Raw genomic sequence first — 26,716 nt, forward strand, 5'->3', positions numbered from 1 at the left:
GCTGGATCAGGGAAGACTGCCCCTAGCCTCTTGGGACCTGCCAGAAAGGTGGATTCCTGAAGTGAAGCATCCCAGGAACTTGGGAGACAGGAGATAAAGGCAGGTACAGACCAGAATTCTTTCCCTTTCTACTTGTTTTTTTTTTTGCTCGCTGAAGTGAGCAGACTCTTGGAGCCTTTTCCCAGGGACTGCCCTGCCTCAGCTGCGGCATTTGCCACCTCAGCCGTAGCCGTGTTTCGCATCAGACCAAGCCAGCCCAGCCCCAGCACTGCGCCGGGTCAGCCTAGCCCCGCTATTGTCACTCCACATGGTTTGCTATGTCAGAACCCATGTCATTGTCTCAGCAACATAGGATTTTCCTTTGGATGAAATATCCTTCCAGGTTTTGTTTTAACCTAGGGGGGAAGGGGCTCCTCATAATTTTTGCCATTCAGGCTCCTCATAATTTTTACCTTGTCTATAGTGGGAGTTGGGGCAGGGAAATAAACAACAGAGGAGAGTTCATCTCATTGGAGGTCTCACCTCCTGAATATATTGTCATTAAACCAAGACACTGACTGGCATTGGATTATTTTGGTGGGAAGGTACAGAAGTTTGCAAACCCATGATAAGGTTAGCTCTTTGATTCATCAGCACATTATGAAAAGACTGAACACCGATGGCTCCAGCTCAGAGTACTGACACAAAAGTCAGGTTCACTTCTGCTGCAAAGAGTATAAAAGGCTATTTAGGGGATGCAGAAGTTGGCATGTTGTAGAAAACATGGTGGTGGCTCACAGTAAGAATTCTTCAGCTGTATTGCCTTTTCAGTGACTTTCATTTTTCTATTCATGTTAATTTGTAAGTACTTATGTTTTTTTCCAACCACATTATCTTGACACCACAGTTAATACATTACAAAAGCAACTACGATGCAGTCACTCAACATACATTATATCATGTGTAGGTAGGGGTATGTACAGCCAGGAAGTGGGGCAGCTTCCAACCCATATTTTGTTGTTTCCATAAGGCAGGCATATCCCAGCTAGTTGAGACAGACATAACCTGGAGCATCCTCAAATGTTGAAAAGAAGGCTATGAGTAAATGAGCAGATAGAAACCCCACAAACTAAGCAACAAGAATTAATGCTAGTAGAATGTCCCCTCCTTTTAGGTCTAAAATGACTAAAATGACTCTCACCTCAAATAATTTTATGATGCAGAATGTGCAGTACGTGCAAAGAAAAAGCTACTCTTTCCCCCGTGAATGCAGGGAGTGGATGTGCTTTCTCAGTATTGTCTAGAAGTTACCCAGTCCAGCTGCTCTTCCCTAGTCCACTGTCTTTATAACAATGATTCTTTTGTTTCAATGCCTAACTGGTAAGACTAGACTATTTAATTACGAATAAACTTCAAGGTTAGTGTATTAGAAGACTGGAAATAGATACCCTGATACTTTTAAAACAAATAATGCATTGTACACTTAGTGCTTCTCTGAATCCTCTTTTCACAGAGCAAAGCATCACAATGGTAAGATTTCCATCAGTTCTGAGCTGGGACAGCCAGTTCCAAGAATTAAAAATGTAGATCAGGCCTTCCCAGTCTTTGCTTCCCTGCCAAAAATACTCCCTGCCCCCTAGAGAAACCAGCTCATTCTGGATATTTCTGTGATGTAGACACTTCTGTACTGCGATCCACAGCAGGTGATCAATTGCTCTTATGCTGGCCAGTCATCAGGAACATTTTTTGATCACTTTCTGTATTTCTTAAATAAAAATATAAGTAAAAACAGTAAATTTGGGAGACTCTTTATCCCATACCCAAATTTATCTATTAGACTAGAAATAGACCACAGGAATGTACTCAGTTCCTCAGAAAGTTCTCAGAAATCAAGTCAGGAGCTTCTCGTGTTATGGGATGTTTTTTCGTCTTTATGCTGAGCCAAGCTTTAGCACGCAACTATTGTGCATTTCACTAAAAGGGTTTTACACAAGAAACAAGCTTTAACGATTTCATCACCGTGACACTGAGCATCATCCCAGGTAAGAGACTCTCTGAAGACTAAAAGAGCCTCTCAGGTACACTTGTCTAACAGCCTTGTCTTAAGACCACTCTGGACCTTCCATGACCCTTATAAAAGTCCTTCAATTATTTGCAAAGGCCTTCCAGGACACAATCTGTCAACAGGAGGCAAGCCACAGAAATGGATGATACTGTGGCTGGACACAGACTATGGTTCTACTGTCTCTGATGACAAGATGGGAAGAGCCCTGTTGGACCCCAGGGCTCAAAGCTAGACATTGTTTAAAATGCCTTTTCATTTCCAAACTGAAGAGATGTGATAGCAAAACCAATAAGTTACTTCAAATAAAAGCCCTCAAGTTACTTTTTGAGGCCATTTTTAGTGGTAAACCAGTGCCAGCTAAAGGAGGAAGCTTCTGAAGTCAGAACACAGTTCTTGGATGTTTTGATCCCAAATTGAATTATTCTTAAAAGGGGGGATAACCTAAAAGTCTTTACAGTCTATTTTTAAATGAGAGGATGTTTTTCATATAAGTTTCAGTAACAGAATAATTTGAAAATAACTGAGGAAATCATGCAGTCACAGATGGTGTGTATTCAGTGTGCTCATGTGAAGCTGCTGTGACTCCACTGCATTAAAAAAAGACATACATTATTTTGTAGCAATTGTCCATGACACTGAGGCTTACAACATAAATATTGCAATACCTCATCCAGTTTCTGTATGACACACCATGTTTTATTGCAGTAGTGTCTCATAATAGATGAAGGTGCTGCAGGGTCCTGTTTGGCCGATTGCTATAGGACCCTGGAGTGCACTTTCATAAGCAGGGAATATCTCCCACGGGAAGGGAGTTAAGATGAAGACTGGATGCCAGGAGAACCAGCTAAAAGCTTCGCATACGATCTTAGACAAATATTTTCTGTGCCTCACACCCCCATTTTCTCCCAGCACCTCCATTAAATGGGAGGTTCATTTCCTCACTTGCAGATTGTGCTGGATGCAAGATAATGGAGCACGGCCCTGCCATGCACAGCAGAATGCCTCTAAATCAAGAAGCCAGTGTTTTTTGCCAATGTGACAGATTGAAAAATGCTTCTGGTACTTCCATGAGTGGGTTACTAAGCAACACTTTGGCTTCCAGAGAGTAGCCCTGCTGGATGTGATCTCATGTGCCGGCAGCCTGACCACATCCCCAGCTGGAGCACTGGGGAAAGGAGGGAGAGTGTGTGCCGGCAGCAAGGCTGCATGGCTTCACTTGGCTGTAACACTGGTTCCTTTGAGATGAGCTGTAACCACAAAGGAATAATATCCCAGAGGTGATGATGGGCTCACTCACAAGATAGCTAAAAAGCAAAGACATACAGTCAGGACATATCATCGGGAGAGAGTTAAAACTTAGAGGATTTAAACACAACTCGGTAAACCTATGGCGTATCCTGGGTGCAAGTCTCAAAGCAAATGATGCTGAGGAGGACTGACTCCAGGGAGAGATGCTAAAAATGAGAGAGACTGGAACGGATTTCCACATGAAGAGACAGAGAGATCAAAAAGACTAGAACTGATTAGAAAGGGGTAAGAGAGGGGAGGTTGGAGCTGACCGAGGTGAGGTCTGATACAGAAGAGGAAAATGTGCTGCTGTCCACTGCTTCCTGATATAGCAGTAAGGGGCTGTTTACAGAAAATCAGAAGGTAATACACTGAAAACTGCTGAGTCAAGCTCAAACTCCATGAAGTCAGAGAGAAATTTTCCCTGGTTGCTGAGTGCTCCATCATTATCTTTTGCTGAGAATTCTCACTTTCTTTTGGAAACTGTGACATGGCATCACCAGAACCAGACTGAGCCAGAACAGAGCACAAATAGACCAAACTCATCTGGGAAAGAAATAACTATTTTATTACATGTGTTGGTTGTGCTCAACTATTAAGCACTTTAATAAATACTAAAGTCTAAGACTTTTAATAAAGACTAAAGTCTAAGACTACTTAGCCTGGGCCTCTTTAGGATACCAGGCCAACCTCTTGACTTAAAGTCAATGGAGGAATGTAGACTGAGAGCAGCTGAGAATCAGTCTCACCATTTAAAGTATTGGTACTCTTTCATGTGCTGATAAGTCATGCTTCAAATAGGATTGAGATTAAGTTATAAGGGATAATGTTTTGCCTTATTATGTTAGAATGCTAACACACCTTTTCAAAACAATTAGGATTTTCTCCTTCCTCCTTCTTCTCCTTCAAGGTGAGTAACACTTATTATAGGATTCTAGAGCTATTCTAGATTAAAGTTTATGGTAAATAACAATATGATACACAAATATATATATTTGTATATATAACTTAAGTCTTCTAATTAAAAATCTATACTATAGCATCACAAGGTAAGGCTCTGCCAATGTATTAATGGGAATGCCACTATTTTGAGATCATTATTCAGCATTTTAAAATGCACTTAAAAGTTGATGACAACAGAGCTTTTATCTGAGAGAACTGCTATGGTGTCACAGATTTATCTTCCTTCAATTTTCCTTTTGAATAATGAGGACAATGTTGTCCCAAAGTCAAATAAAAGATCAACAGCAAAGGTGATAACTCAGTCTTCCTCACCCCAGTTTTAAGTGTTTATGTTTTCTTTGCCACCACTTCTAGTGAAAAAAAAAAAGGGTACACTGGTGGCACATTCAGTCTGAAATGGCAAATGAAGAAAAGGTGAACTGATACATTAACATGTACACAAGCTCCTGGTTCTTAGGCAATTGGACTGTCTAGCACAGATGATAATATACTTAAATGCTCTTGAGCTTCTCTTTTCATCTGAAATTCAATGAAATAAATTATCTCCAGGTCTATCCCCATCACTTCTGATCCAGGCTGCAGTGATGGAAGAATGTCTAAGTAAACAGGACTGCTGATCTCTGCTGCAGCACAAAAAATGGAAAGCCATCACGGAAAAGAGGAAACGTTTCTCCCTGGTTTGTTTTTCTTTTTAAAGAACATTTTAAAATTAAAAGGTCTATATGAACTATTGTATGACCTTAATGTGGAGCTGGGATTAAATAAACACATGAGCTTGATTCCCTGCAATGATCAAAGGTTTGTTGTACACATCCAAGGGAGAGATAAAACCTGATGGTTTGATTTGGACTTGTCTCTATTTCTGAATTCCTCTAGATCTTTCAAATCAGTTTTAGTACATACTGTCTCTGAAATATCGTAAGAAAAGAAAAAATGAAATAAACAAGGAAAGATGTTCTGTAATAAAGCTCAAAGGAGATGACACTTGGAAATTCCTCACGCAGTTGCTATAGCCTTCCCAAAAGGATGCAGGGGCACATCTCCAGTGTTTTACTCCTAGGAGAGCTATGAAGGAAGAGTATGTTAGGCATAATATTTGTGTTTTGTCCTTTGATTTTCAGCAGATACTTCTCTTTTAGTGTTGCTGGCAAATTTTGCACTGGTAGTGCATAGTGAACATCAAAATGCAGTCCTTTGTCCAGTAGCAGCGGATGTCAAGGCTGGAAACAGATCTGTGTTCTACCAGAGTTCATATGTGGCAGAGGGTTTGGCCTTCCAGGCAGAAAATCTGGAGAAATAAAAGGGAAATCCTTATCTTGATTTTCAGAACTGTAGGTACAAGGTTCCTTGATGAGACTTAGAAGTTTCAAAGTTTTATATGACAATAGCAGGAAGAGTCCTATTCAAGTGGACAAAATGTTGGACTGTGCTTTCTCATACACAGGTGAGACAATGCTAGCAAAGACCCTTCAGACTGCTACAGACAGGAATGCTTTCCCAGCCAAGCAATTCAATCATTCAAGACATGGAAAGGAGATGAACATGAAATGAATGTATCATCCTTTATCAGTCTTGCAGAACACAAAGAATAAAACCTGCCCTTCTCTTTCCCTAGCTCCTGAAAAGTAGGAAGAAATAAAATATTTCCTGAGTCACTGTGGAGGTGAAACCTATAGTTTGTTACAATGAACTGAATCAGATGGATGACTAGACTGACAACAGTCTGAAAGAAAATATCAATACCTGAAAAATCAGCAGTTTTCAGGTATGAAGTGTTCTATTGTTAACTTCATGCACACAAAGGGCAGTAGGCTGATCTGAAAATATTAGTTTCCTCATTTCAAAACAACCGTACGACATATATTCTAAATGCACTAATACTTTACATTTTCATCCAGTGTGGCAGAAATGCACAGGAAATATTAATAAGCTATTGGCTTGATTCCCCAGCTGCAAATTGCCTGGCATTCTCACTTGCATACAATAAGAGGGTAAACCCTAAAAAGCCTTCTGTCCCCCAGAAGTACTTGCTGTTCTTTACCTTCCTTCCTCAGTTAAGTGCCTCAATGCACAGTGATGATGGGGCTAGCCAAATACCCCAGTGGTGCAACTGGAGAAACAGGACAGTGACACACCTCTCTGCTACCCTGCTAAGGCCTGGCCATCAGGACAGCAAAATTGTGCTTGCACATCCTGTAGCCTGGTTTCTTCAAGACAACCACTAACCCCAAGGGCTGGGAATACTGCCTGAGAATGTCAGTCACTCTCACCCTTGTCTGCAGTGCAGTGAGACCTTGTGCCCCAGCCAGCATCACCAGCGACAGAGCTGGGACACTGCCAGCACTCTCTCTGCAAAACTACTCCCAGGACCAGAGACTTGATGCTTTGGCCTCAAATGATGGCACCAGGACTGATAGAATGGAGATGCTACTCTGCCATGGGGACATGACAGGGAGTGGGCTGGGCAGCTGCACTTGTAAATTAGTCCTCTTCAAACCTGGCACACCCCACCTCCTTTCCTTTCCCCTTCAGCAAACCTGAGTTTATCTTATATAAACCAGACTAGCTTTGATGCCTGCCCCAAAAAGCCATTTAATTACCACTGGGGCTGGAGGTCATTGCTGGCAATTATATCATCACTGAAGATGGATTTGGCTGCCTGCCAGTCCCAGATCCTGCCCTCTTTTACCAGAGGAGAAGCCCAGCCACAATAACTAAACTTTTTTGGTTTCTTCTTCAGGATCTTCGACCTTCGGCATTAAACTCCTGGCTTGTCACCTGTTCCGATCTCCCAGGCAGTAATAATAAATGGTGTAAGGAGCAGTCTAGGAGAGCTGGTTCTTCTTACTCTGCCAGTGCAGCGTGGGTCTGCAGCGCTGTGGTAAACAGCAGCACTCAGGACTCACACACTGTTGGTAGGCTCCAAGTGCTTTGCAAAAACAGCTAAGAATTGCCATCCTGCCTTTTCTCCAGAAGCGAGCCATAGATTTGAGCACCTGCCCACAGCAGTGCTGCGATCCCTGTTGTAAGCAGAAATAAACCTCGTGCTTTATGACTCCGCTTAGGTGGAGTGCGATGTCCTGCTCCCAGTCAGAGCAGCTCTGACTGTCCATGTCAGCAGGCAGCGGCACAACCCACAGCATTGCTGTACAGGTTGTCTCCCATTCAGGTCAGCTGTTGTTAGCTGAGGTCTGAGTTGGAAAATGAGTATGTGAGCACCTCTGCCTGTTTGGCCACAGGCTGTTTTTACAGACACCTCTTGTCGTGGGGGCTAGGCCAGAACCCGCCTGCAGCAGTGGTCACCCTGCTCAGCTGCATACTATTACCCTGTCCTGTCATGCAGTATATCATGCAAAAGTATGAGAGGCTAGGATCATAATGAACCTAGACTGGTTAAAGAGGGTTTTCCTGTCCTGTCTGCCTGTTCCTCTCCGCAGAACTTATTTTCACAGAAACGGAGAACTGGTCAACTGTTAAAATGTCAGGGGACCTCCTCATGAGCAGCCCACAGCCTCCCGTAACAAAATTGACTAGACAATCCATCTTTTAATCATGTCCTCCATAAGATTTGCATTTTCTTCCCTTTCAGACTGGTGCAAGATTTTTCCCAATATAAATTAGATTAACTTTAAAATTCAAATATGGAAATGATTAATTCTAAAAAGATTGAAACAATCATTTTCAACTCTTCCAATATTTCCCCCGTATTTTTTGTAGAACTAATTTACCAGATTGGACTTGGATATGTGAATAATTTACGGTTCTCTCAAAAGCACATTTTTTAAAAATAAATTTACTCCACACAGAAAAATCATACCAAGCCCTACCTGGAATTTTCTTGCCCACAATGCACGCGATCCCTCTGGCAGTGACAAGCTTAATTAATATTCCTTTCTACCTCCATCCACTCTCACCTCCCAAATGACCCCTGTCAAAACACATGCTGTAGGTGTAAAGAACATGGAACAGCCCCATAACACTGCATGGTGCGGGAGAGTCTTCCTTTGGGGCAGAATTTACTATGCTCCTTTTAAAGGGAGATGAGAAATAATGATTTCAAAGTTATTTAGAGTAGCATTTGCTTCAAAAGAACACACTTAACGGTGACTTTCCTAGCTTGAGAACTGGCCTGAGGTACATTTACAGAAATGCCATAAACTCAGTGCAATGACACAGCTATGGAAATGTGGTTTGGAGGCAGATTAGGACCCATCTCATGTTTCTTAAAGGTATTGCCTTGTCCAGACTACAGGGGAGGCTCTGTGATGGCAACATCGGTTCACCTCCTCAGTGGCACCACTTGGATGCTCCCCCTTTTGAGACCATTTCTCCACCCCTCTGGTTTCTGAGTCTGCCACTGCAAGTGATCCCCTCCCCAGATGGTCTTCCCACCATGGACAGAAAACTGGGCAACACAGCACTCAAATGTGATAGAGGGAGAGCAAGAAGCAAGCCATGGCTTCACACAATATAGTCTGAATTGTTCAGTCTCTGGAACAGCCTCAGGTAGCTAACACCAAAGTAGTTGCCATTGTGGGCATGAAGGAGGTAATGTGCAATTTACTGCATCAGTAAAGACGATTTTCTGTCAGTGACCTTTTTTAGGTTATTCAAAATGAGTTAAAAATTAGAAGAATCAGGTTAATATGCTTAACTAACATACTTCAAGGCCATTATGCAGACACTGCTTTTATTTAAATATGTCCTCTCACACAGTAAACATCTGTTTTCATAATAAGACCAGGAAGAACAATTACATCATCCAGCCTGACTTCCTCTATAACACAAGCCTTTTTCAGTTAGACATTCCTGTGATTAACTAAGATTGCATTTAATTGAAATACATCTAGGAATCTGTCTGTTCTTGATTTGAAAACTTCAAGGCATGCAGGATCTACCATCTTTCATGGTAGTTTGCCCTGATTTGTGCTAAAATATTACTTGCCTTGCCCACACAGAAGAGTTTTGAAAAATGCCAGAGTTTGTTCACCCTAGGGGCTGCCAACAACCTTGCAGGCCTTGCCATAGCAAGAGAGAGAGAACAGCACAATGAGCCAGAGCCCTCACATTGTTTACTGGCCAGACCAGATCACTGCTATAACATTTGCCTGACAGCGGATGGTGTTGCCCGGGTCATTCCTCCCAGCAGTCATGCAGGAAGACTATCCTCAACAGGATAGCAGATGACAGGGAATCAGTTACCAGAGCTTCTAAACTCCTCCTCTTCCAAATCCCCATGGCTGTGCCACGGCCTCTCCCCATCTCAGTAAAGCTGGTACAGCATTGTTCACTTGGGGGATCAGTTAGTATTTCTAAAGTGCACCAAGACATATGGCTCTGAATGCACTCTAAAGATGACACTGAGTGGCCTTTCCGGCCCCTTGTCTTAGACCCAGCTAGTGAAGTAGGGAGGCTGTAGCTGGAGGAAGTTCTCAGCAGGGGAGAGCTTGCATCTAATCTGCTGCCAAATTCACCTGGAGCTGCCTGGCTACAGAGCATAAAGCTGGAAAGTTGAGCTGGTCCACTTGTGGGTAAGTACTCTGTCACACTGATCTCAGATGGCAAACAATGTTTTGCCATTGAAGATCTAGCAATCTCTCCTTCCATCATACCTCATTAGTGATGAAACTTCAGCAAGGCCACTGAAGAGTATTTCTGAACATGAAAGATAGTCTTTGCTGCAGAATGGTTGTGGGAGGAGAAAACAGTCAGAACTATGGATCAAAACCACAAAATAAGAAAGCAGGTGTGTGCAGAGAGCACAGCTCCTTTAGCAATGTCTCCATCACAAGGATGGAGACCACTGAAATTTTGCACCAGCCACTCCCACCAACTAGGCTACCTGAGACTTGCATGATGAGCCACCACTGTCTGCTTAATACACAGGCTAAAACAACATGCATTTTCCTCTTCATTTGAGAATGCAAACATTGTCCTACTCCTCCCCCAAAGTCAATGCAAATACCGGGAAACTGGAAGGTGATGGCCATTTTTATGATGGAACTAAGCCCAGCAGGACTTAGGCTGAGGACCAGCCCAAACACTAATCCACATCTGCTGCTCCCACTGCCAGCACCACCATAAAACTTTCCTCCAGTACGCACACTTAGCTCCAGTCACTCTTGCCAAAACATCCATTTTCTGTGAGAGAGCTCAGTGATGTCTCTGGTGAATACATATTTGCACTCCTGGCCACAGCAGTAACAAGACTTTGTGTAAGACTGAGCCATGTGATGGTCCCAAAGTACCAGGTCAGCAGGTTCAACCACACCAACAGATGGGTCTAAATGCTCATGCAGATGAGCTGTGTTCTCCAAGTGCTCACCAGGGCCAGGGCAGTTCCAGGCTGGAAGGAAGACGTTTTATTTTACATTTGTTCTGGAGCTTTGTCCCAACAGGCACCAGACACCTAATGCAGGTGCATGAGCTTCCACTTTGCTCTCCCTATACCTGATGCTCACATTTCTTTGTGCTCTCAGCTCATCTGAGGAGCTGTCACATGGAAAGCCTAAGATATTGAATGAATTTTGCAGGTAGCAAGTGCAGTTGCTCCAAGAGAGATGTGGTCCAATACAATTAGGATAAATAATTCCTAAATCTTTTTTTAACAGGTTAAAATACTAATGCTGCAGCCTGAGAAGAGGCTGCAACAGTAGGCAGGAGAATCCAGCAGCTGACAACAGCCACTTTTGAACAAAAAACAAAAGGGGAAGAAACTATCTAAATAATGAGGGAAAGTGCATTAGGTCAGTATAGCTCATTCTAACTAAATGTAATTAGCAGGAGAAGGAAATAAAAAATAGCTTACCAGTATTCTTTCACAATGTTTTTCAAGTGTTCGGGGACATTTAATTTTGCAGAAAAGTTTCAACCAAAATAAACATGCCAGATATAATCTTCAGTGTCCTTACCTACTTGTACAAGCAACATGAGTCACATGCTGCTTGGGACTCTCATAAATTTATATTATAAACCCACTTAAATCTATGCATAGAAAGTAATATACATCATACCCAAGAAAATGGTTATTCTGGGCTACTTGGCAGTTGAAGAAGTGGCAGGTTTTTAACTTTAAAGATGCATCTTGTAGAAGTTATTGATGTACTCATCATCCTAGTGATGTTTTAAATTATTCAAAGAGACTTAACTGCAATAAACTTTTTTCGAATGATGCTCTTACTTACTTAATGTTTCTTCATTTCACATGCAGGGGTTTGTTTAAATAAAGTAGAACTATTTCTATTTAAATTTTAAAATCATTATGAAAATCCTTCTTTTCATATTAGATTCAATAAATTAGTCTTTCCTTTAGAGCTGGGGAAGGTTTTTTTGACAAATTATCTCATTTGCCAAAAAATGCAGTTGTAGAGAATTTGGGGGCAAAATTATTTGGAAATTCAGCTAGACCTTGTTAATGACTTTGACAAAAAACTGTAACACTTTGGAAATGCTGGAAATCCTGATTAGGCAATTCCCAGAAGAAGATGAAATTTTAAGTTGCAGAACATTTTAGCTTAGAAATTTCAAAAAATTAATCAAAAGCACCTCATTTGACCCTAAAGCAAAGTTGTTCCTTTTTGCGGCTTACTTTAGATTGCTCAGAAAATTGACAATTTTACTTTCTATGATCAACTTAAGATGACATTTTCTCTTTTGTTCAATTTTCTGAGCTAAACGGAAAGTCAGTTACATACATAACCATTTGGAATTTTCTGAATTAAAAAAAATTATGAGGCTGGACTGCATGCTGGCATTGCAGTGGGACAGTGTGCCTGAATATCCTGAAATACCAAAGACGGTAGGCTTTTCTAAGCATCTATGTGCATACATACCAGTGCTGCTCTTCCTTCAGATACACTAAAGACAAGTTTCTAAAGATCTGCCAAATCAGGGCATTTGATCCAATGGAGAAAGTGTCACCCCAAAAAAGTTTTGATCGGTGAACATGTGCTGTTCATGAACTGGGAAGTATTGAACTAATTGCAAGTCTCAGAGCACCCCTCATAAACACCCATTCATATACAGAGTGGTTGCCATAAAGAGATTTCCAGTCAAGCCTGTGAAAAGAAGCATCTGGTGCTGCTCCTAGCTAAAGTACTCACCAATAATTCCTTGGGAGATATCTAACTACTTTTGCTTTTACAAAAAGACTAAAGAGAAAGCACAAGGCCACACAAAATTGACTTATCCCTGTTGATATAACAACCCTCCCCCTTCTGTAATGTATGTGAGCCTGTTAATGGCAAGCAGCAACCATGCATAGCAGTGAAGAAATTTCATCCAGAGCATCGGAAGAATACACAATCCTTCTAGTAGAGCCCAGGAGGTATGGCCTTAGTGACAGTGAATACCACAGGTACCTCTTCCTGTATTTGAGTGTCCGTTCATTTTGGTGTGGGTTGTGTCTTTGTGTTCTGGATGGGAATCGTGTGCTGGTATGGCAACACCAGGAGCAAAGTGTTTCTTTGACTGCTGGAGCTCCTCAGGCCTGGTAGCCAAAAGCTGATGCTCTCTCTCGGAGCAGCTCCTGGCACAAATGACAACTCCAGCTACCTGCAAATGAAGAAATCCTTCTTATAGGAATGACGGCAAATCCAGGCACTCAGAGTTTATGTCAAGATTGGCTTGAATAGGATATCAGGTATTCCTAATACTGGAATTGCCTGTATTTTTGTGAAGTGGTCTCTGCTTCCCTTGGTGTTGTGTCCATAAGCTTTCTGCATAAACTACAATGCTGCTGGGGTGCGCATTCAATACACCACTTCCCAGTGGAATAGAAACCTTTAGCTTATTATTAGCTTCATTTCAAAATTTCCTCTCCTGATTTAGCTTCCTTTTTACCAAAGTTACAAATATTAGCTCCTGAATCCATGATCAATTTGTAATTATTCTTGTCTTGCCCTTCATGTAAACTGCAGTCATTCACACTCACTTATCTCCTTCTCCAATTCTACTGCTCTCTGCAGATTTTAGCCAGAGGATCTATAATGTTAGGAGACTAATTCCTCTGCTCCACAGCCAAGTGACAAACTACAACCAGTTGTACTATAGTCAGATTGAACTCCCTGCAGAGGTCATAACTACATACCAAACGTAATACGTAAAATTCTCACTCTGCCAAGGCAGAAACGGATCATAGTGCAAGAAAAGTAATTCCTCTTAACCCAGTCTCCTGACAACAGACTCTCAGGTGCTTCAGAGAGGACCTCCCTGTCTGGGGCTTTCTCTCTGGGACTTCGTCTTCTTAGGAAGTCCAAAGTCACAATTGAGTCCTGAGTCACAGGACCTCAATTCAGTTGACTAAATTGAGGTGACCAATGACATGTGGGACATCCCAAGGTACCCATGACCCACAAAAGAGTCATATCCTGGAAGAGGAGGTAGAGACCAGGCAAGACTGAATAGGATATCACAGACCACACTAGATCTTCACATCTTAATTTTCTTTCTTTCCAGTGCTACTTGTCTCTGCTTTGCTACTGCTTCCTTAACCCTGCATGGCCTAGATCACCTTTCTGAAATTTTTCCCTTCTCCACAAGGACTTAATTGTGATTTTCAAAGCAGACTTTCAAGATATGTTACCTTCTGGGGGCTCAAAGACTGGTGGATTCAAGCAATACATGTGATAGCCACGGTCACAGTCATCACAGAAGAGCAGCTGGTCCTGAGGCAGGTTTGTTGAAGAGACAGTAGGGAAACAGGAAGAGAAAGAGAGGAGAAGAGATAAAATTATGTAAATTAGTCTGTTGTCAAGATGAAAACATAAGAATGGTAACCAGCAGTGCTCAGCTAGGAATGCAGACCTGCAACACAGACTAAGAGACTGTTGGGAATGTAAAAGGCTACAAGCATCACATTTGTGATTCCATGGTCAACCACCATATTTCTGAGAAGCTGCAGAAAGCCCTTCTTATCACAAAGGCAGCTCAGTTTCTAACTAGAAAATCACTATGAGAAGTGGAGGACTTGCTTCCACGGTGGCCTCATGATGCGGGAGCAAAAGAGCTGTTAGGCCAGGTATAAGCTGTCCTAAGAGGACAGGCTTTGCTGGGCTCCAGGGTGACCATGTGCTGGATCTCATCCCTTCAGAAAAAAACTTTTACTTAGACAGTTCTCCAAAACTCAGCTGAGTAAATTTTTTGTGAAACAGATGGGAATAACATGACCACACCATGTGGTCTGCAGCTCTTTCATATATTTTGGGTGAAAAAATCTGCTCTGAAGTATGCCATTATTCTTAAGGCAGAACAGCTCCCTGGCTTCAGATTTCCTTATTTATTGCAAAAGCAAAAAAAATATCTCAGGCTTCAAATGTATTCTGCTGTAAGGAATGTGGTGTTAGCTAATGTCCTCCAAAGTTCTCCAGGCACTGTTAGTTCTCCCAGTTTCTCACAGGCCATGAAGGACCCTTAGCATCAGATTTTAACTGAAAACCCCACAGAGAGACATTGCTCAGCTGCAGGCTCTGGATCATAGTTTAGAAATCACTGGAATAGGTAATTAGGTGAGGCCTAACCATCCCAGTTCAAATGCTTTCATGTTTACTTAATGTAAAAAAATCATGCCAAGAAAGTAAGGAAAATCAGGGACAGAAGAAACATACTTGGGTTATCACATATTCACATCTACTTCTGACTACCATATTGAAAATAATACTCTCTTGAAATGCCCTGCAACAAGAGTTTATGACACCCAGTTAACTTCTATTGAATAAGCATACAAACTACAAGTATCGCCACCTTAAGTGACCCTATATGATACCTGTGGTAAATTCAGACCAATGGCTGAATGGGGACACTTGGGAGAAGCCCATCTCTGCTCTTAGGGGTGGCTCTTCCTTGGAGATGTATGGAAGTAGCAGTAAAACAATGACCCACACCATTGCCACGTGCTCCTCAAGGATGGGCATGAGAGCAGATTGCAGATGCTTATTTGCATGAAAAGATAAATGAACTCACATCGTTCTCAGAGGTCCCACAAAGGCTGCAGGATTTGCACTCAATGCATTGCCACTGATAGGTTTTAACAGCCTCAGTCATGTTTGTGGTGAACTGCAGGCAGGTCGGGTGTCCTGAGGAAGATCGGAAACAACTGTCATTGTTAAGGCTCACTTATTGCTTGTTAATTAACCAGTATTAAATTTGGGAACAAAACACACATGGACATGGACTGATCACAACATGGGCTGCAACTAACAGATACCAAAGAGGAAAGCAGGCATTAACCCTTTCGCTGCCGGGCACAAGAGAAAATCAGAGTCATCTCCACCCATTCCCCATTGGCAAAGCATTTTTATTCAGAGCTCTTAAAAATGGTTTGGCTTTGAGTTGTTTTTTGTGCGTTTGCTTTTTGTTTTGGGGGTTTTTTTTGAAAGAAAACAAGAGAAAGGATGAAATCAGAAACAAACCTGATTTCAGAGAGAGACCATCTGTCTTAATAGAAATTGGACTACAGTTTCAATTAGCGTTGTTTCGACTGGAACGAAGGACCTGGTGGAAATGAGGTTATTCCTTTCCTGGTGTCCAAATGGGTGGAGCAATTCTGTAAACTTTGCTTAAATGGAAGCAGTGGCGTAGAGAGAAGGTGCAAGACAGGATGGAGGGACATAGCTTTTAATTTTTTTAAGAGCTCTGCCACTAAAGTTGGTTGGCACAGAAGAAACCAAATTGCACAGCTAACCTTCCAGGATCAAAACAAGAAACCAAAAGGAAAAAAAAACCCAAGCCAACTCCCACAATGAACTAAATGAAAGGAATAAAGAAGGGAAAGCTAGCAGAACAGTCACATCTAATTGGGAAGGACAAATTGCCAGAGTTACAACCCCCGCCCCTACATGCGTGTCAACTCCAGCTTTGCAAAACAGCGGTATCACAGTAGCAGGGTCAGCAATGGGCTTTCTGGAGGGGAAAATACAAACAAACAAACAAACCAAAGGTAGGATCAGTGTTCCTTCTGCAAAACAAAACAAGAAAAATACACCGCTGAAATAAAGTACTGTACTCCCAAACCACCCCTATCAGGCTGAGACATTGCCTAAATCACCTGCAATAAGCTACTGGTGGAAAACCACATATTTGGCATCCCTCTCTGATACAAGAAAGCATTAACGCTGTGCATAGTCATGACAGGGATAGTCAACTGCTCATCTGGAGAAAAACTAGAAATACAGGTATACACATCCAGCACTGCTGCCTCTTACTTCTAGAAACTCACACAGTCAGGCGCACAGGGTTTTTTCACCTCCAGCCAATCTGCTGTTCTTAGACTACAGGGTATGAAAAAATCTTTTCACCTTCCACCAGCCTAAGTGCCTTTTTAAGAATGGAGAAAGAAAGGCTGTTTCTCCAATAAGAAAAAAAGGCATGTCTGTGGTAGATGTGGGCACAGATGTGCCATCTTCATTACTAGACCTATCAGCAATATTTTGCTGTGTCATCACACCACCCATCACCACCCTACAAGAAGTTTCTGTATTTTCCAGCTAGTGAAGCAAACAGTTGCTGAGAATTGCTGGATAAGGCAATAATGCTGTGGGCAATATATTTCTTTTATGTGTTCATGGTACTACCAAATGCTGTAATAAGGATTTTTGTTCTCCAGTTATATTTGCACAGTTTCGGTATGAAAACTAAGCCTGTCCAGCAAAGAAATGTGTATACGTAAGTTATTAAGGAAATGGAATAGAAAACAAAGGAGATGTTTAAGGAGGGAAGGATCAATGACATTGCTTGTATCACTCTTAAGCCTTTGAATAAAGAAATGTCTTGACAATGCTGATGAGCTCAGATGGGCTAAGAAGATCATCGGGTTTTGGAGCCCTTGAAATATCAACACAAAACAAGTATCAGATTTTACTGAGAGTTATAGTGAACCAAATCCAAACTAAAGTTCTGGGGAGCTTGAAACAGCAACTATGCAAAAGGAGATTTGACAAGATACCTTTTCTTCCTGAGAGGACCTCATATAATTCCTGATACTACTAAGCTAGCAGAACCTGACATGACACTGAAATGCTCCTCCAGATCTGATTTACAGTGAATGCAAACCTTATTCCAACACCAGTAAATAGAACAAATGGGCCACACTACATATTGGGGGGGAATTCATCCCAGCATCAGAGTTGCTTCCAGAAATGTTGTACATTGCTGTAATATATCACAGAAAGCAACTCATACAGGGAGGTGAGTTAATCAGAGTTAAATAGCTTCAGTCACATTTGAAAAGAAACAGAAAGAATGGAACCAAACTTAAGGAAATAAATCACAGCTAAATGTGTACACATCTTCACATGCTCATTTGCTTGTGTACACACATTTCTCATTGCAGAGATTCCAGCTAAAGACCCCCTTTTCTCACACAAGACAAAGGTCAGGTTCTGTTCGCTACTTTATCCATGTCCCTTTGCAGCCATTCCTGCTCTCTTCCAGTTATCTGTCTTGACTGCCTTGTTACTCATTTGCCTCAAAAACACCTCTGCAGGTATTCTGTGCTGCATGTCTATTGATAGTGCCTCATCCTTGGAGTGATCCATCCTATTTTGCAGAGCACTTCTTAAGAACCTCACCTACCAGAAGCCTAAAAGAAAGGGTCTCTTGCGTACTGAGGATTCCTTAGAAAATATTAATAGTAGAGCAAGGGCCACAGTGGTTTCTTTTTACTAGAAATGAAGAAATATTTTGCAAAAATATAGCAATTTATTCACTCCATTAGGCTCTGTCTCCCACTGCTGCAACTACAAGAGTAGTGTCTGCATAGCTGCAGATTGGTCTTTGTTAATCCAGGGCTTATGCCATGTGTAAGGTAAAAAGAATATCTAGTGGACATGTCTTTCTTGGGCCTCTAAGTCAGATCCTTTTTTACATTAAGCAGCATCCCTTGTGGTCCCATGACCCTAACGTAATGTCATTGGAAACACTATTTTTTACTTATGCCAGCAGCATGATGAGGCACTGTAACGTATGGTAAGCATGCCAGTAGATACATTAAAATTCTTTTTCCTTCCCTCCCTGCTCTCCTTTTTCACAATCTCTCTATATTCCTGCTCCTTTTGCCAAAACCCAGTGTTTTACATCCTATGAGAAAATTCACACATCTAAGACTTCCTGAGGCAATGTTAGTGAACATCATCCCTGCTCCATATCACAGAACTTCTTAGCATTCCCTCTGTGTCAGAATACCTAAACACAAAGCCCCCTGTAGCTGCATGTGGCAAGCTAGAATAGGTAAATTCAAATTCCTTTTCTTAGTTTTTTGTATTGTTTTGTTTTGTTTTGTTTTGTTTTTTTAAAGGCCAGTTCAGCCCACAAACAATTTTCTTTTACACGAAGAGCAGTCCAAAATATGGTTCAAGTTACAAACACTATGGTAGTGCACAAGCCGGAGAGCTGAGAATCTTCTTGCTTAAGTTCATCACTTATGTGGTTAAGATGAAGAAACAGTCTTATTTCACCTAAACTTGTGATAAACAGCATTTGCTATGGCAAAGGTGTGCAGCAAAGAATCTGCAGCTAGAACTCAGTTAATAATTCAGGTGGTGGCTCAGCCCTGGGAAACCCTGGATCACTCTTGCAAGTAGGTATCAGCTCCACAGATCTAATAAGAGGAAGAAGTAACACATATTTATGGTGTCACCAAAGTCAATAGACAGACCTCTAAAACACACTCTGGGAGCAGTTCTGTTGAAGGAGAAGGCAATATATTAACATTGACAGTTTCTAATCTACCATAACTATTCTCTACCTAAACTTTTGCTATGCTGCAATAGCTATAAACAACATAGACAATAAAACTTGCAGTGAGGTTTCCAACAGCTCATCCCTTTGTCTTAAAACAATATTTTAAAGTGTAGATCATGTTTGAAAGCTCCCTCATCTTTGTCGAAACTCTCCTCTGGATCTGAACTCTGCAACTGAGACCATATTTTATAGTGACATCCGTGTTTCACATGCCACTGCTTTTCATTGTACACTATGCTTACCAGACATCTGCTCAGAGGAGTGGGGAGGTGAGCACATTCAGAGACCAATTCTTGTCTCCTGCACCTGGTGCAATTGCAGGCTGATGGGAAAGATAATTTTAAAAGAAATACCCTAAAAAAATATAAAAATCTCTTCTGCTTACACTGGCTGTATAACATTAAAGACCAAAACTGACATTAAAGGGCAGGAGGAATCTGCTGCTCCCAGGCATTCTTGTGTCCAGTGAAGGCCTTAGAATGGCTCATTAGTGCTTTTTCAATAATGGATTCTGCATCACAAGATTAATTGCAGTCATGTGCTCTGTCACACCCGCCACAGACTATTTAAGTTAACAATCCAATCAATAACCTTTTTGAAACAAAGGCAGAGATTATCTTGAAGAAAAAAATAAGCAAAGATTTTTTTTTTATAACAAATGTGAAATATTTATACAGAGTAAAAGGAATTTTGACCTAGTTTCCAATTCTTTCCCTTATCCTCACTATGTAATAGTGGGCTTTTTAATCAATAGCATGATGAAAATTCACAGGGCTCCTGGCTATATTGCATCAGAATTTATTCCACAAACTATTCAGGTCTTTAAACAACTATAAATACGTATTACAGATATAATGACCTATGTCACAGGAATCCCATCCAAATAATGGAAGTTTTACATGCAAAGAAATGGCATGATTTCCTCCTGCTAAGAATAAGGATTGCTGTGACCACTGCCATCATTAGACAGAATTATTACCATTATGTGTACAAAAGAAGGGAAACTTGAAATTCTAATATGGTTTTATGGTTATGATATAAAAATTTAACCCTCATTTGTCTGTCTAGGAAGGCATGCTTACAGACTTGTAGTGTCAACAAGAGATGGATTAGAAAAGGCCCTTAAAAACTCAAACCACCCAAGCACACCAAAAGACTTGGCTCTGCCAGAATCCCAGGTTCGAGGAGCTCAATGCTCAGAAAAAGACTAGACATTCCTAAGGGATGAGGATGGGAAGCTCTTGTCATTTTCCTGGCCCTTTCTATCTTGCAGTGTGAAGGTGTTAAGGTGTAGACATATGCTTGCCTGCTAAAATGGAGGTATTCATGAACAGAAGCCCATGTTTGTGGGGTGAGGATCCAAGGCACCACCTGCCACACGACCTCTGTGATATGGAGAAGCAGGAGTATTTTATTACAGAAAAATATAATGGCTTTTCTAGTGGCCAGGGCAGGGGTAGATGTCGGAGTCTGCAGGTGAAGGACTCTTGTCTCAACCACTTCAGCACAGGGCCCCGCTGAATACAGCTTCTTAAGAAAAACACAAACAAACCAAAAAGGAAGTCTCACTCATAGGTACCATTGGGTTGTATTACTATTAGACAGAAGAGGAAATATTACCCCTGTGAATTTCTAGGTCCTGATGGAAGTGAGAAAACCTGGCAGTTTCTCCCAGTGTGTTCCAGCACTGCCAACTCTGCTAAAGAAGTGAGTTTGAAAGGACTCAGTGGCTTCAATGAATAGTCTGGTTGCTCTGATTTGGTTAGAGACTAACTCTCCTCTATTCTAATACGCTACAATATGCCAGTAATTGTGGAAGAATTAATGCCTCTAATAATTGATTGATCTCTGAAACCATTCAGCTATAGAAGAGCTTATAGTTCCTATTATTTCATTTTCTGGCCTATAGTTGCTTTGGCCAGCATGGACAGAGCTTAAACTGAGCCTGTAGAAAGTGAAAGGGCACTCTGCTGCATTAGCACTGTGACTGGCAGCCAGCTGCACTCTGGTGGAGGTGGTTTGCTTCTCAGTACTGCCAGTTCCAGTAGAAGTGACATAAATTACAAGCACTTGCTCAAATATTCGGCACCAGTAGAAGAGAGTCTGCTTTAATTGTTCACCCATGGGACAAATAAAACCCCTGCGCAAAAGAAAGTGGTTCAGTCCCAGTTGCAGTTTGGCAGGTGTAATTGGAGTCAATGGGAACTGAAAGCAGGACAGACCTGCGTTTGAAGGCAATTAGAGCCAGAGATTTTGAGGAAGTTAGAAAATGGTGGTATGTGGCAGGTGACTCTTGCAGCTCACTCTCCTGCACTGGTCTGCTGTTCCTTTAGCCATATAAACACCAAAGGGCATGGGGAGCAGAGTTAGCAAGCTCCTACTGTAATACCCCTTATCTCCAAGCACTCCCCAGAAAATTTAATTGCCTGAGGAAACTCCACCCACCAGCTCAACTCATGCCCAGATTTGACTCTAAATGCCACATAATTTTCTCTGAAACATTCTTAAGCACCAAGAGCATCAGCTAGGACAAGGAACCTTGGTTACAGAGGGTACCTGGAGAGCAAAACTTGGCTCAGGCTGCTCATGTGCATAAACAAAATGAAGGATCTGTGCATACACAGACCCAGAAGCACCCAGGGAGATTAGCCACGGACAAGGCAGCAGAACTCCATCTGGCACATGGCAGCGGGAAGAGCTGGGTGAGATTCAGGGGTGACCTCTAAAGCATGCAAGGAGAGAGAAGCCAGGAGTGAGTTATTCTGGGTTTCCTAATGCTTTGTCAGTCAAATCATTCTCCACACGCCATCCCTGTGGTAGTAGATGCCACACGTCTTACACAAAAGCTACTTGAGAAATCTTTTAAAACAATTTTACTGCAATAGATTTGTGATTTTGCCCTGTGTACCCGCTACCCCTTCCTCAGCATGCACAATCCAGCCATACATATCTTAGCAGGGAAAAATGAAAAAACAGGAGTTACAGATTTTAAAAGCCTCTAAAAACTGCTGATAATTAACTTCGGTGCAGACCAATCACCACAGGGAGAACACCCCGATTTGGGCTGATGCTGCTGCATTTCTGTGCTCAGGTTTGCAAGGGGGAGGACAAGCCCTGCCAGGGTGTCTGCTGCTGTGTGGGTGTCCCCCTCTGTCCAGGCACACTTGTCCCTCCAAAACTGCCTGGGACAAGCTGAAATCTGCACCTCTATTTCCATATCTCCCAGAGATTTGGGCTGGGACAGATCTGGGCCACAGTCCCATTCCTCTGTCTTCCTCTCTAAGGCCAAACTGTGGGGATTCAGACACACCTGACATACACTGCTCAGTTCACTGCAAAGATGCTGTGAGCCCTGTGCATTTGCAACCTGGGGGATCAGAAACAGCCCCCAACTGTAAAGCTGAAGGAGATGTCACATGCCCCCATGTCTCATCTCAAAACCAGCCAACACTCAGCTCCCTCTTCTTCCAGACTGGCCCCCATTAACCACTGTTGGCCGCTAGACAAAATGGCTATTTCTTGCCTAAGAAAAATAATGTAGAAGCACTCAAATAACCTTGTACTGAAGCATCAGCTTGTTAATGCACTGGTAAGTCATGCCAGCGCTGTACAATTCCTGGGGGTGAATTAGGTCAGAGTGACCTCCAGAAAAACCACCAGGCTGCATCGCTGAGTGCTGCATTATGGGTAACGATCTGCTAATTGCCAGGAGGCACTTGGGCTGCTTACCAACACCAACAGGAAGGAAACCTGCCTGCAGGCACCACGCGGACTCCATATGCCAGGGACATAGCTCCTAATAACGAGAATAAACCCATTTATAGAACATGAACTGGCCAGAAGGACAGGCATGGAATGCTAATGCTGCCAAGCCGTACAGCTCAGGGGGGTCGGCTGTGGAAGACACCCAGCAAGGCTGCCCACGCACTGAAGGGCAGGTTTTGCATTTGGTTGCACAGTGAAGTAGGGGTGAGATACACAGAGATGAAAATGCACGAGTGAGAGAAAGACTGCTTATCCAGACAAGATGAATCACCACAACCTGGAAAGCCAACATCCCCTTTGCCCCAGGGACATTTTCGTTACCCTTCAACAAACTGCAGTGGAAAAAAACCTCCGGCACAGCTCCGACCTCGTCGCTATGCACTGCAGGCTCCCCAGCCAGGCCAGCTCACACACCACAGAGCTTTCAATCAACTGGCAGGCTCACTAAACCCTTTCAAAATGAGCAACCAAGCAAAAATACTTGGTCATAAACACTAAAAATAGGAATGGAGGTTTGGGTTTTGTTTTGCTTTTTAACTTGGTGAAGCCAGCTCTTCCTAGTGCATTAAATCCACCTCCCTGGCAGCCCATTTAGAACATCTCCTCCCCCCTGGGAGAGCCAAAATCTCCAGTTATAATGAGAGGAGTGGGGTGGTATTTAAAATGCTAGGGAAATGGCAGCCTGAATAGCCTTCCGAGTGGCATTGCCTTTGTTACCAACCCCCCCCAAAACAAGATATCAGCTCTGCCCCTCCCACCCTCCCTTTAATATAACAGGGACTCTGCTACCTGCTTGAACACACATTTGCTGTCCAAATACCTGGTCCTTCCCCAGTGTTTCTGGTATTAAATTGCCCCACTAACACAGCCAGATAGATGGCAGCCTGCCTGCAGGGATGCCCAGTGCTGCCTAGTGCTCCCATGATATCAAAGGAGCATTCAAAAAGACTCCAGTGTTTTCACACAAAGTGTGTCTAAACTGGACTGGTGGCAGCAGTGGATGGGACACATCATTTCCCCAGAGCGCTCTAACAGGGGTTTCTCAGCTGGGATTATGAGGGAAAGTGCAACTCAGGCAATTTGTCATGACATGGACACCTCTTCATTTAAAGCAGGCCATGTTCACCCAGTCAGTTCAGAGAGCATCAAGACAATCTCCACTGCACCACTGTGGTCCTCCTCAAGCATCAAGGACTGTGGGAAGAACTTCAGAGGTGATCTAACCCATGAGCCATGAAACAGCCATCCCATAAAATCAACTGTCAGTTGGAAACAGGATAGGCTGGGTTTACAGTGATGAATTAGAGAAAGGGATAAAGGAGAGAGTATTACTAATCTCTGGACTAAGTTTCTTTCTAGAAAGATTAAGGAATGACTCTAGACTAATTCTCTGCCAGCACAGTTCTAGAAATTTCAAATCAAATGGCAAACTCCAGAGAAATTATTTAAATGTCATAATTTTAATATCAAAGAAACTTAACTATGCAGAAGACACCATGCCATTGTATACACAGTGACCTCATTGCTGTTACGTGAGGTAACATATCATCTAGGTAAAGAAATTCAGCACAGGATGGGTAAATGGTTGATAATTGATGTGAACAATGATGTTGAAAATGCAAGAGATCTGTCTTTCTCACACAAGCATAATTTACACTATTGCTAATGTAACTGTATGTTCAGACATAAGTGTAACTGCCTCACTCAACAGAAACAAAACCAATTTGGAGCAAGTTACTTCAGTCTCTTGTTAAGTTAAAGAATTAAGTTAAAGAAATCCTCTCAGCTGCCAAATAGGCAATGATCTCCATGTACACTCTCCACTGTTTGTAATGCAGTGTCAGAAGCTGGGAAAATCCCATCGTCTACTGATTTTATTCCTGTTTGGTTGGGAATTTTTAAGTGCCAATAAAGATTTCATCAACAAGGCAGTCAGTTTTCACTTTTCTGTCAAAGTCCCAGCAACACCAATGTCCAGAGGGAAGTAAGAGATAACTGCGTTCTGCAAAGCATCAATATTAGTGCCGTAGGAGGGAGTGAAATGTCTTTGTTTACTCTCTAAAAAATGCAATTTCAGGGTGATCTAAACATCTGAGTGAAGGAGTGAATTTGAACAAAGTAGTTTCAGTCAAAAGCAAGTGGGAGGGGAGGAAGGGTTAAGAGGTGGCAGAGGGAAAAAACTGATTTTTCACAAAGGGTGAGTCATTTTGCGCCAGTGTCTCATGAACAAAAAGTTAGACTTTCATTTTGGAGCAGTACCTTGCTTCAAAAGTGAGCTTGATGGAATTGTTTTTAAGAAAGTAAAAAATTGAAATGTTTCATTCAGGCCTGCACACTTTGCAGTGGAAAAGGGTCATTTCATTGAGAAAAAGAGAACATGTTTCATTTTGAAGGAGGAGGAGAACCTCACCATGGTCCTTTTCAGTTCAGTTATTTCAATGGCCTTTTTGAGTAAATATCCAATAAAATGCTGCCAGAGATGAAAAAAACAGTAGGCTTTTAAAATTTGTTTTTCAGTGGAAAACCACCAGAATAAAATCTGTGATCTCTTTCCTCAGGGCTCACCAGACCTTCCACTCCAGATTAGCAAAGCCAAAGTGCAGGCTATTCCTTAACCTGTAACAAGTGAATTGTGCTGGTCTAACCTACACAACTAATACTTCATAAGAGCTAAGTATCACATCAGATTAAACAAGAAATGAGCTAGTTCCATGATAGCTGCACTGAGCCTAATGGGGACTAGTTCTTCTTCACACAATGCTAGACTCAAAAATATGTAAAGAGTCGTAGATGAATATAAAGGGTATGGATGTCCTCAGGAAATTCATCTCGACTTTTTTCTTTCACCTCACTATATACTTTCAAAATCTCACCCTTAATGGAAGTGAGGAAGGGGTCTTGGAGAGCTAGTTAATGAAGAGGCTGACCTTGCCTTGCAAGGGAAATAAAGCTCTCTAACTCAGGAAAGGTCCTCTTCTCACATGAAGGACTATCTGGATGTTTGAAGAGTCTGACAGCAATCTAAATTCAACCTAGAGAGAGTTTGTGGACAGTTAAGAACTCTTCTAAGCCTCCAGGCTGATGGACACATTCAGAGATACAGTCAATATGGAAAGACCTGAGAAGAGCTGGGACCTGTTCTTTAAGAAGTTTAAGTACAGATATCCCAGCAACAGATAAGACTTCTGAGCCAGAATCCGCTGCAGAATGTACCACACTGTAAAACAAGTTGTTAAGCCTGGGGAATGGGCTGGAAAAACTTTAGTATTGTTTTACATATTTAAGCCACTCCCAGCAGAGCACTGATGTGAAGCAACTATGATTTGTACCAACAGGAAAATTTATTTCTCAAAGATAGGCTGAAAACCACTCCCTGTAAACTTCACTGCACAAAGTACTACATGAATTTGAAAGCTATGTCACACTGGCCTACACTAAAATAAAAGTACCCCTTTAGTGACAGTACATCTTTCCACTATTTCCCATCCAGTGACTTCCTCTCACCTGGAAGAGCTGGCCTCAATACTGATTCCTGAAATCATCATATGAAGAAGTTAATGGCTGTTGGCTAATGACAAAAATGCAATTTATCAAGCTAAGTCTTCAGCAATGCTTGATTAAAGTATCTCCAGCATTATTTAAAATCTCTAATCTCTTTCAAAAAGGAGGCTGTATCGGAAAGATTTGGTCATGTTCACTCACTTCCTGCAGTCCACAATGAAGTCACCAACACCAGAATGCTGAAGGAACTTAATAAGGGGCTTCAATCCAAGTAAAAAATTACTCTTAACATTTGTACAAACCTAGATATAAACTAGGTCTTACTGAGAATTATGGAAGGTGAATAGCACTGAGAAATGAAACCTCACTCAAAAAAACCCCAAACCCCTCAGCACTAAGACTTTGCCTCTCTGAGGCAGG

General features: G+C 42.0%; 1 protein-coding gene across 5 annotated transcripts in view; it reads right to left on the bottom strand.

Moving 5' to 3' along the window:
- Window positions 1-420: 420 nt before the first annotated feature.
- The window catches only part of DPF3 (double PHD fingers 3), a 168,341-nt gene continuing 142,045 nt past the window's right edge, over window positions 421-26,716 (bottom strand). For 4 of the 5 annotated variants that reach the window (XM_027641929.1, XM_027641930.1, XM_027641928.1 and 1 more), the window contains 3 exons: window positions 15,254-15,366; window positions 13,878-13,959; window positions 421-12,847 (listed from right to left, as the gene is read on the bottom strand). In XM_027641929.1, the coding sequence (XP_027497730.1) occupies window positions 12,777-12,847; window positions 13,878-13,959; window positions 15,254-15,366 (266 nt within the window). In that variant the 3' untranslated portion in view covers window positions 421-12,776. The remainder of the gene's footprint in view (window positions 12,848-13,877; window positions 13,960-15,253; window positions 15,367-26,716) is intronic. The other variant, XM_027641931.1, reaches the window with a different exon arrangement.

This window comes from Corapipo altera, unplaced genomic scaffold, assembly GCF_003945725.1.
Source record: "Corapipo altera isolate COAL_440 unplaced genomic scaffold, ASM394572v1 23b, whole genome shotgun sequence".
In the NCBI taxonomy this organism is placed as follows: Eukaryota; Metazoa; Chordata; class Aves; order Passeriformes; family Pipridae; genus Corapipo; species Corapipo altera.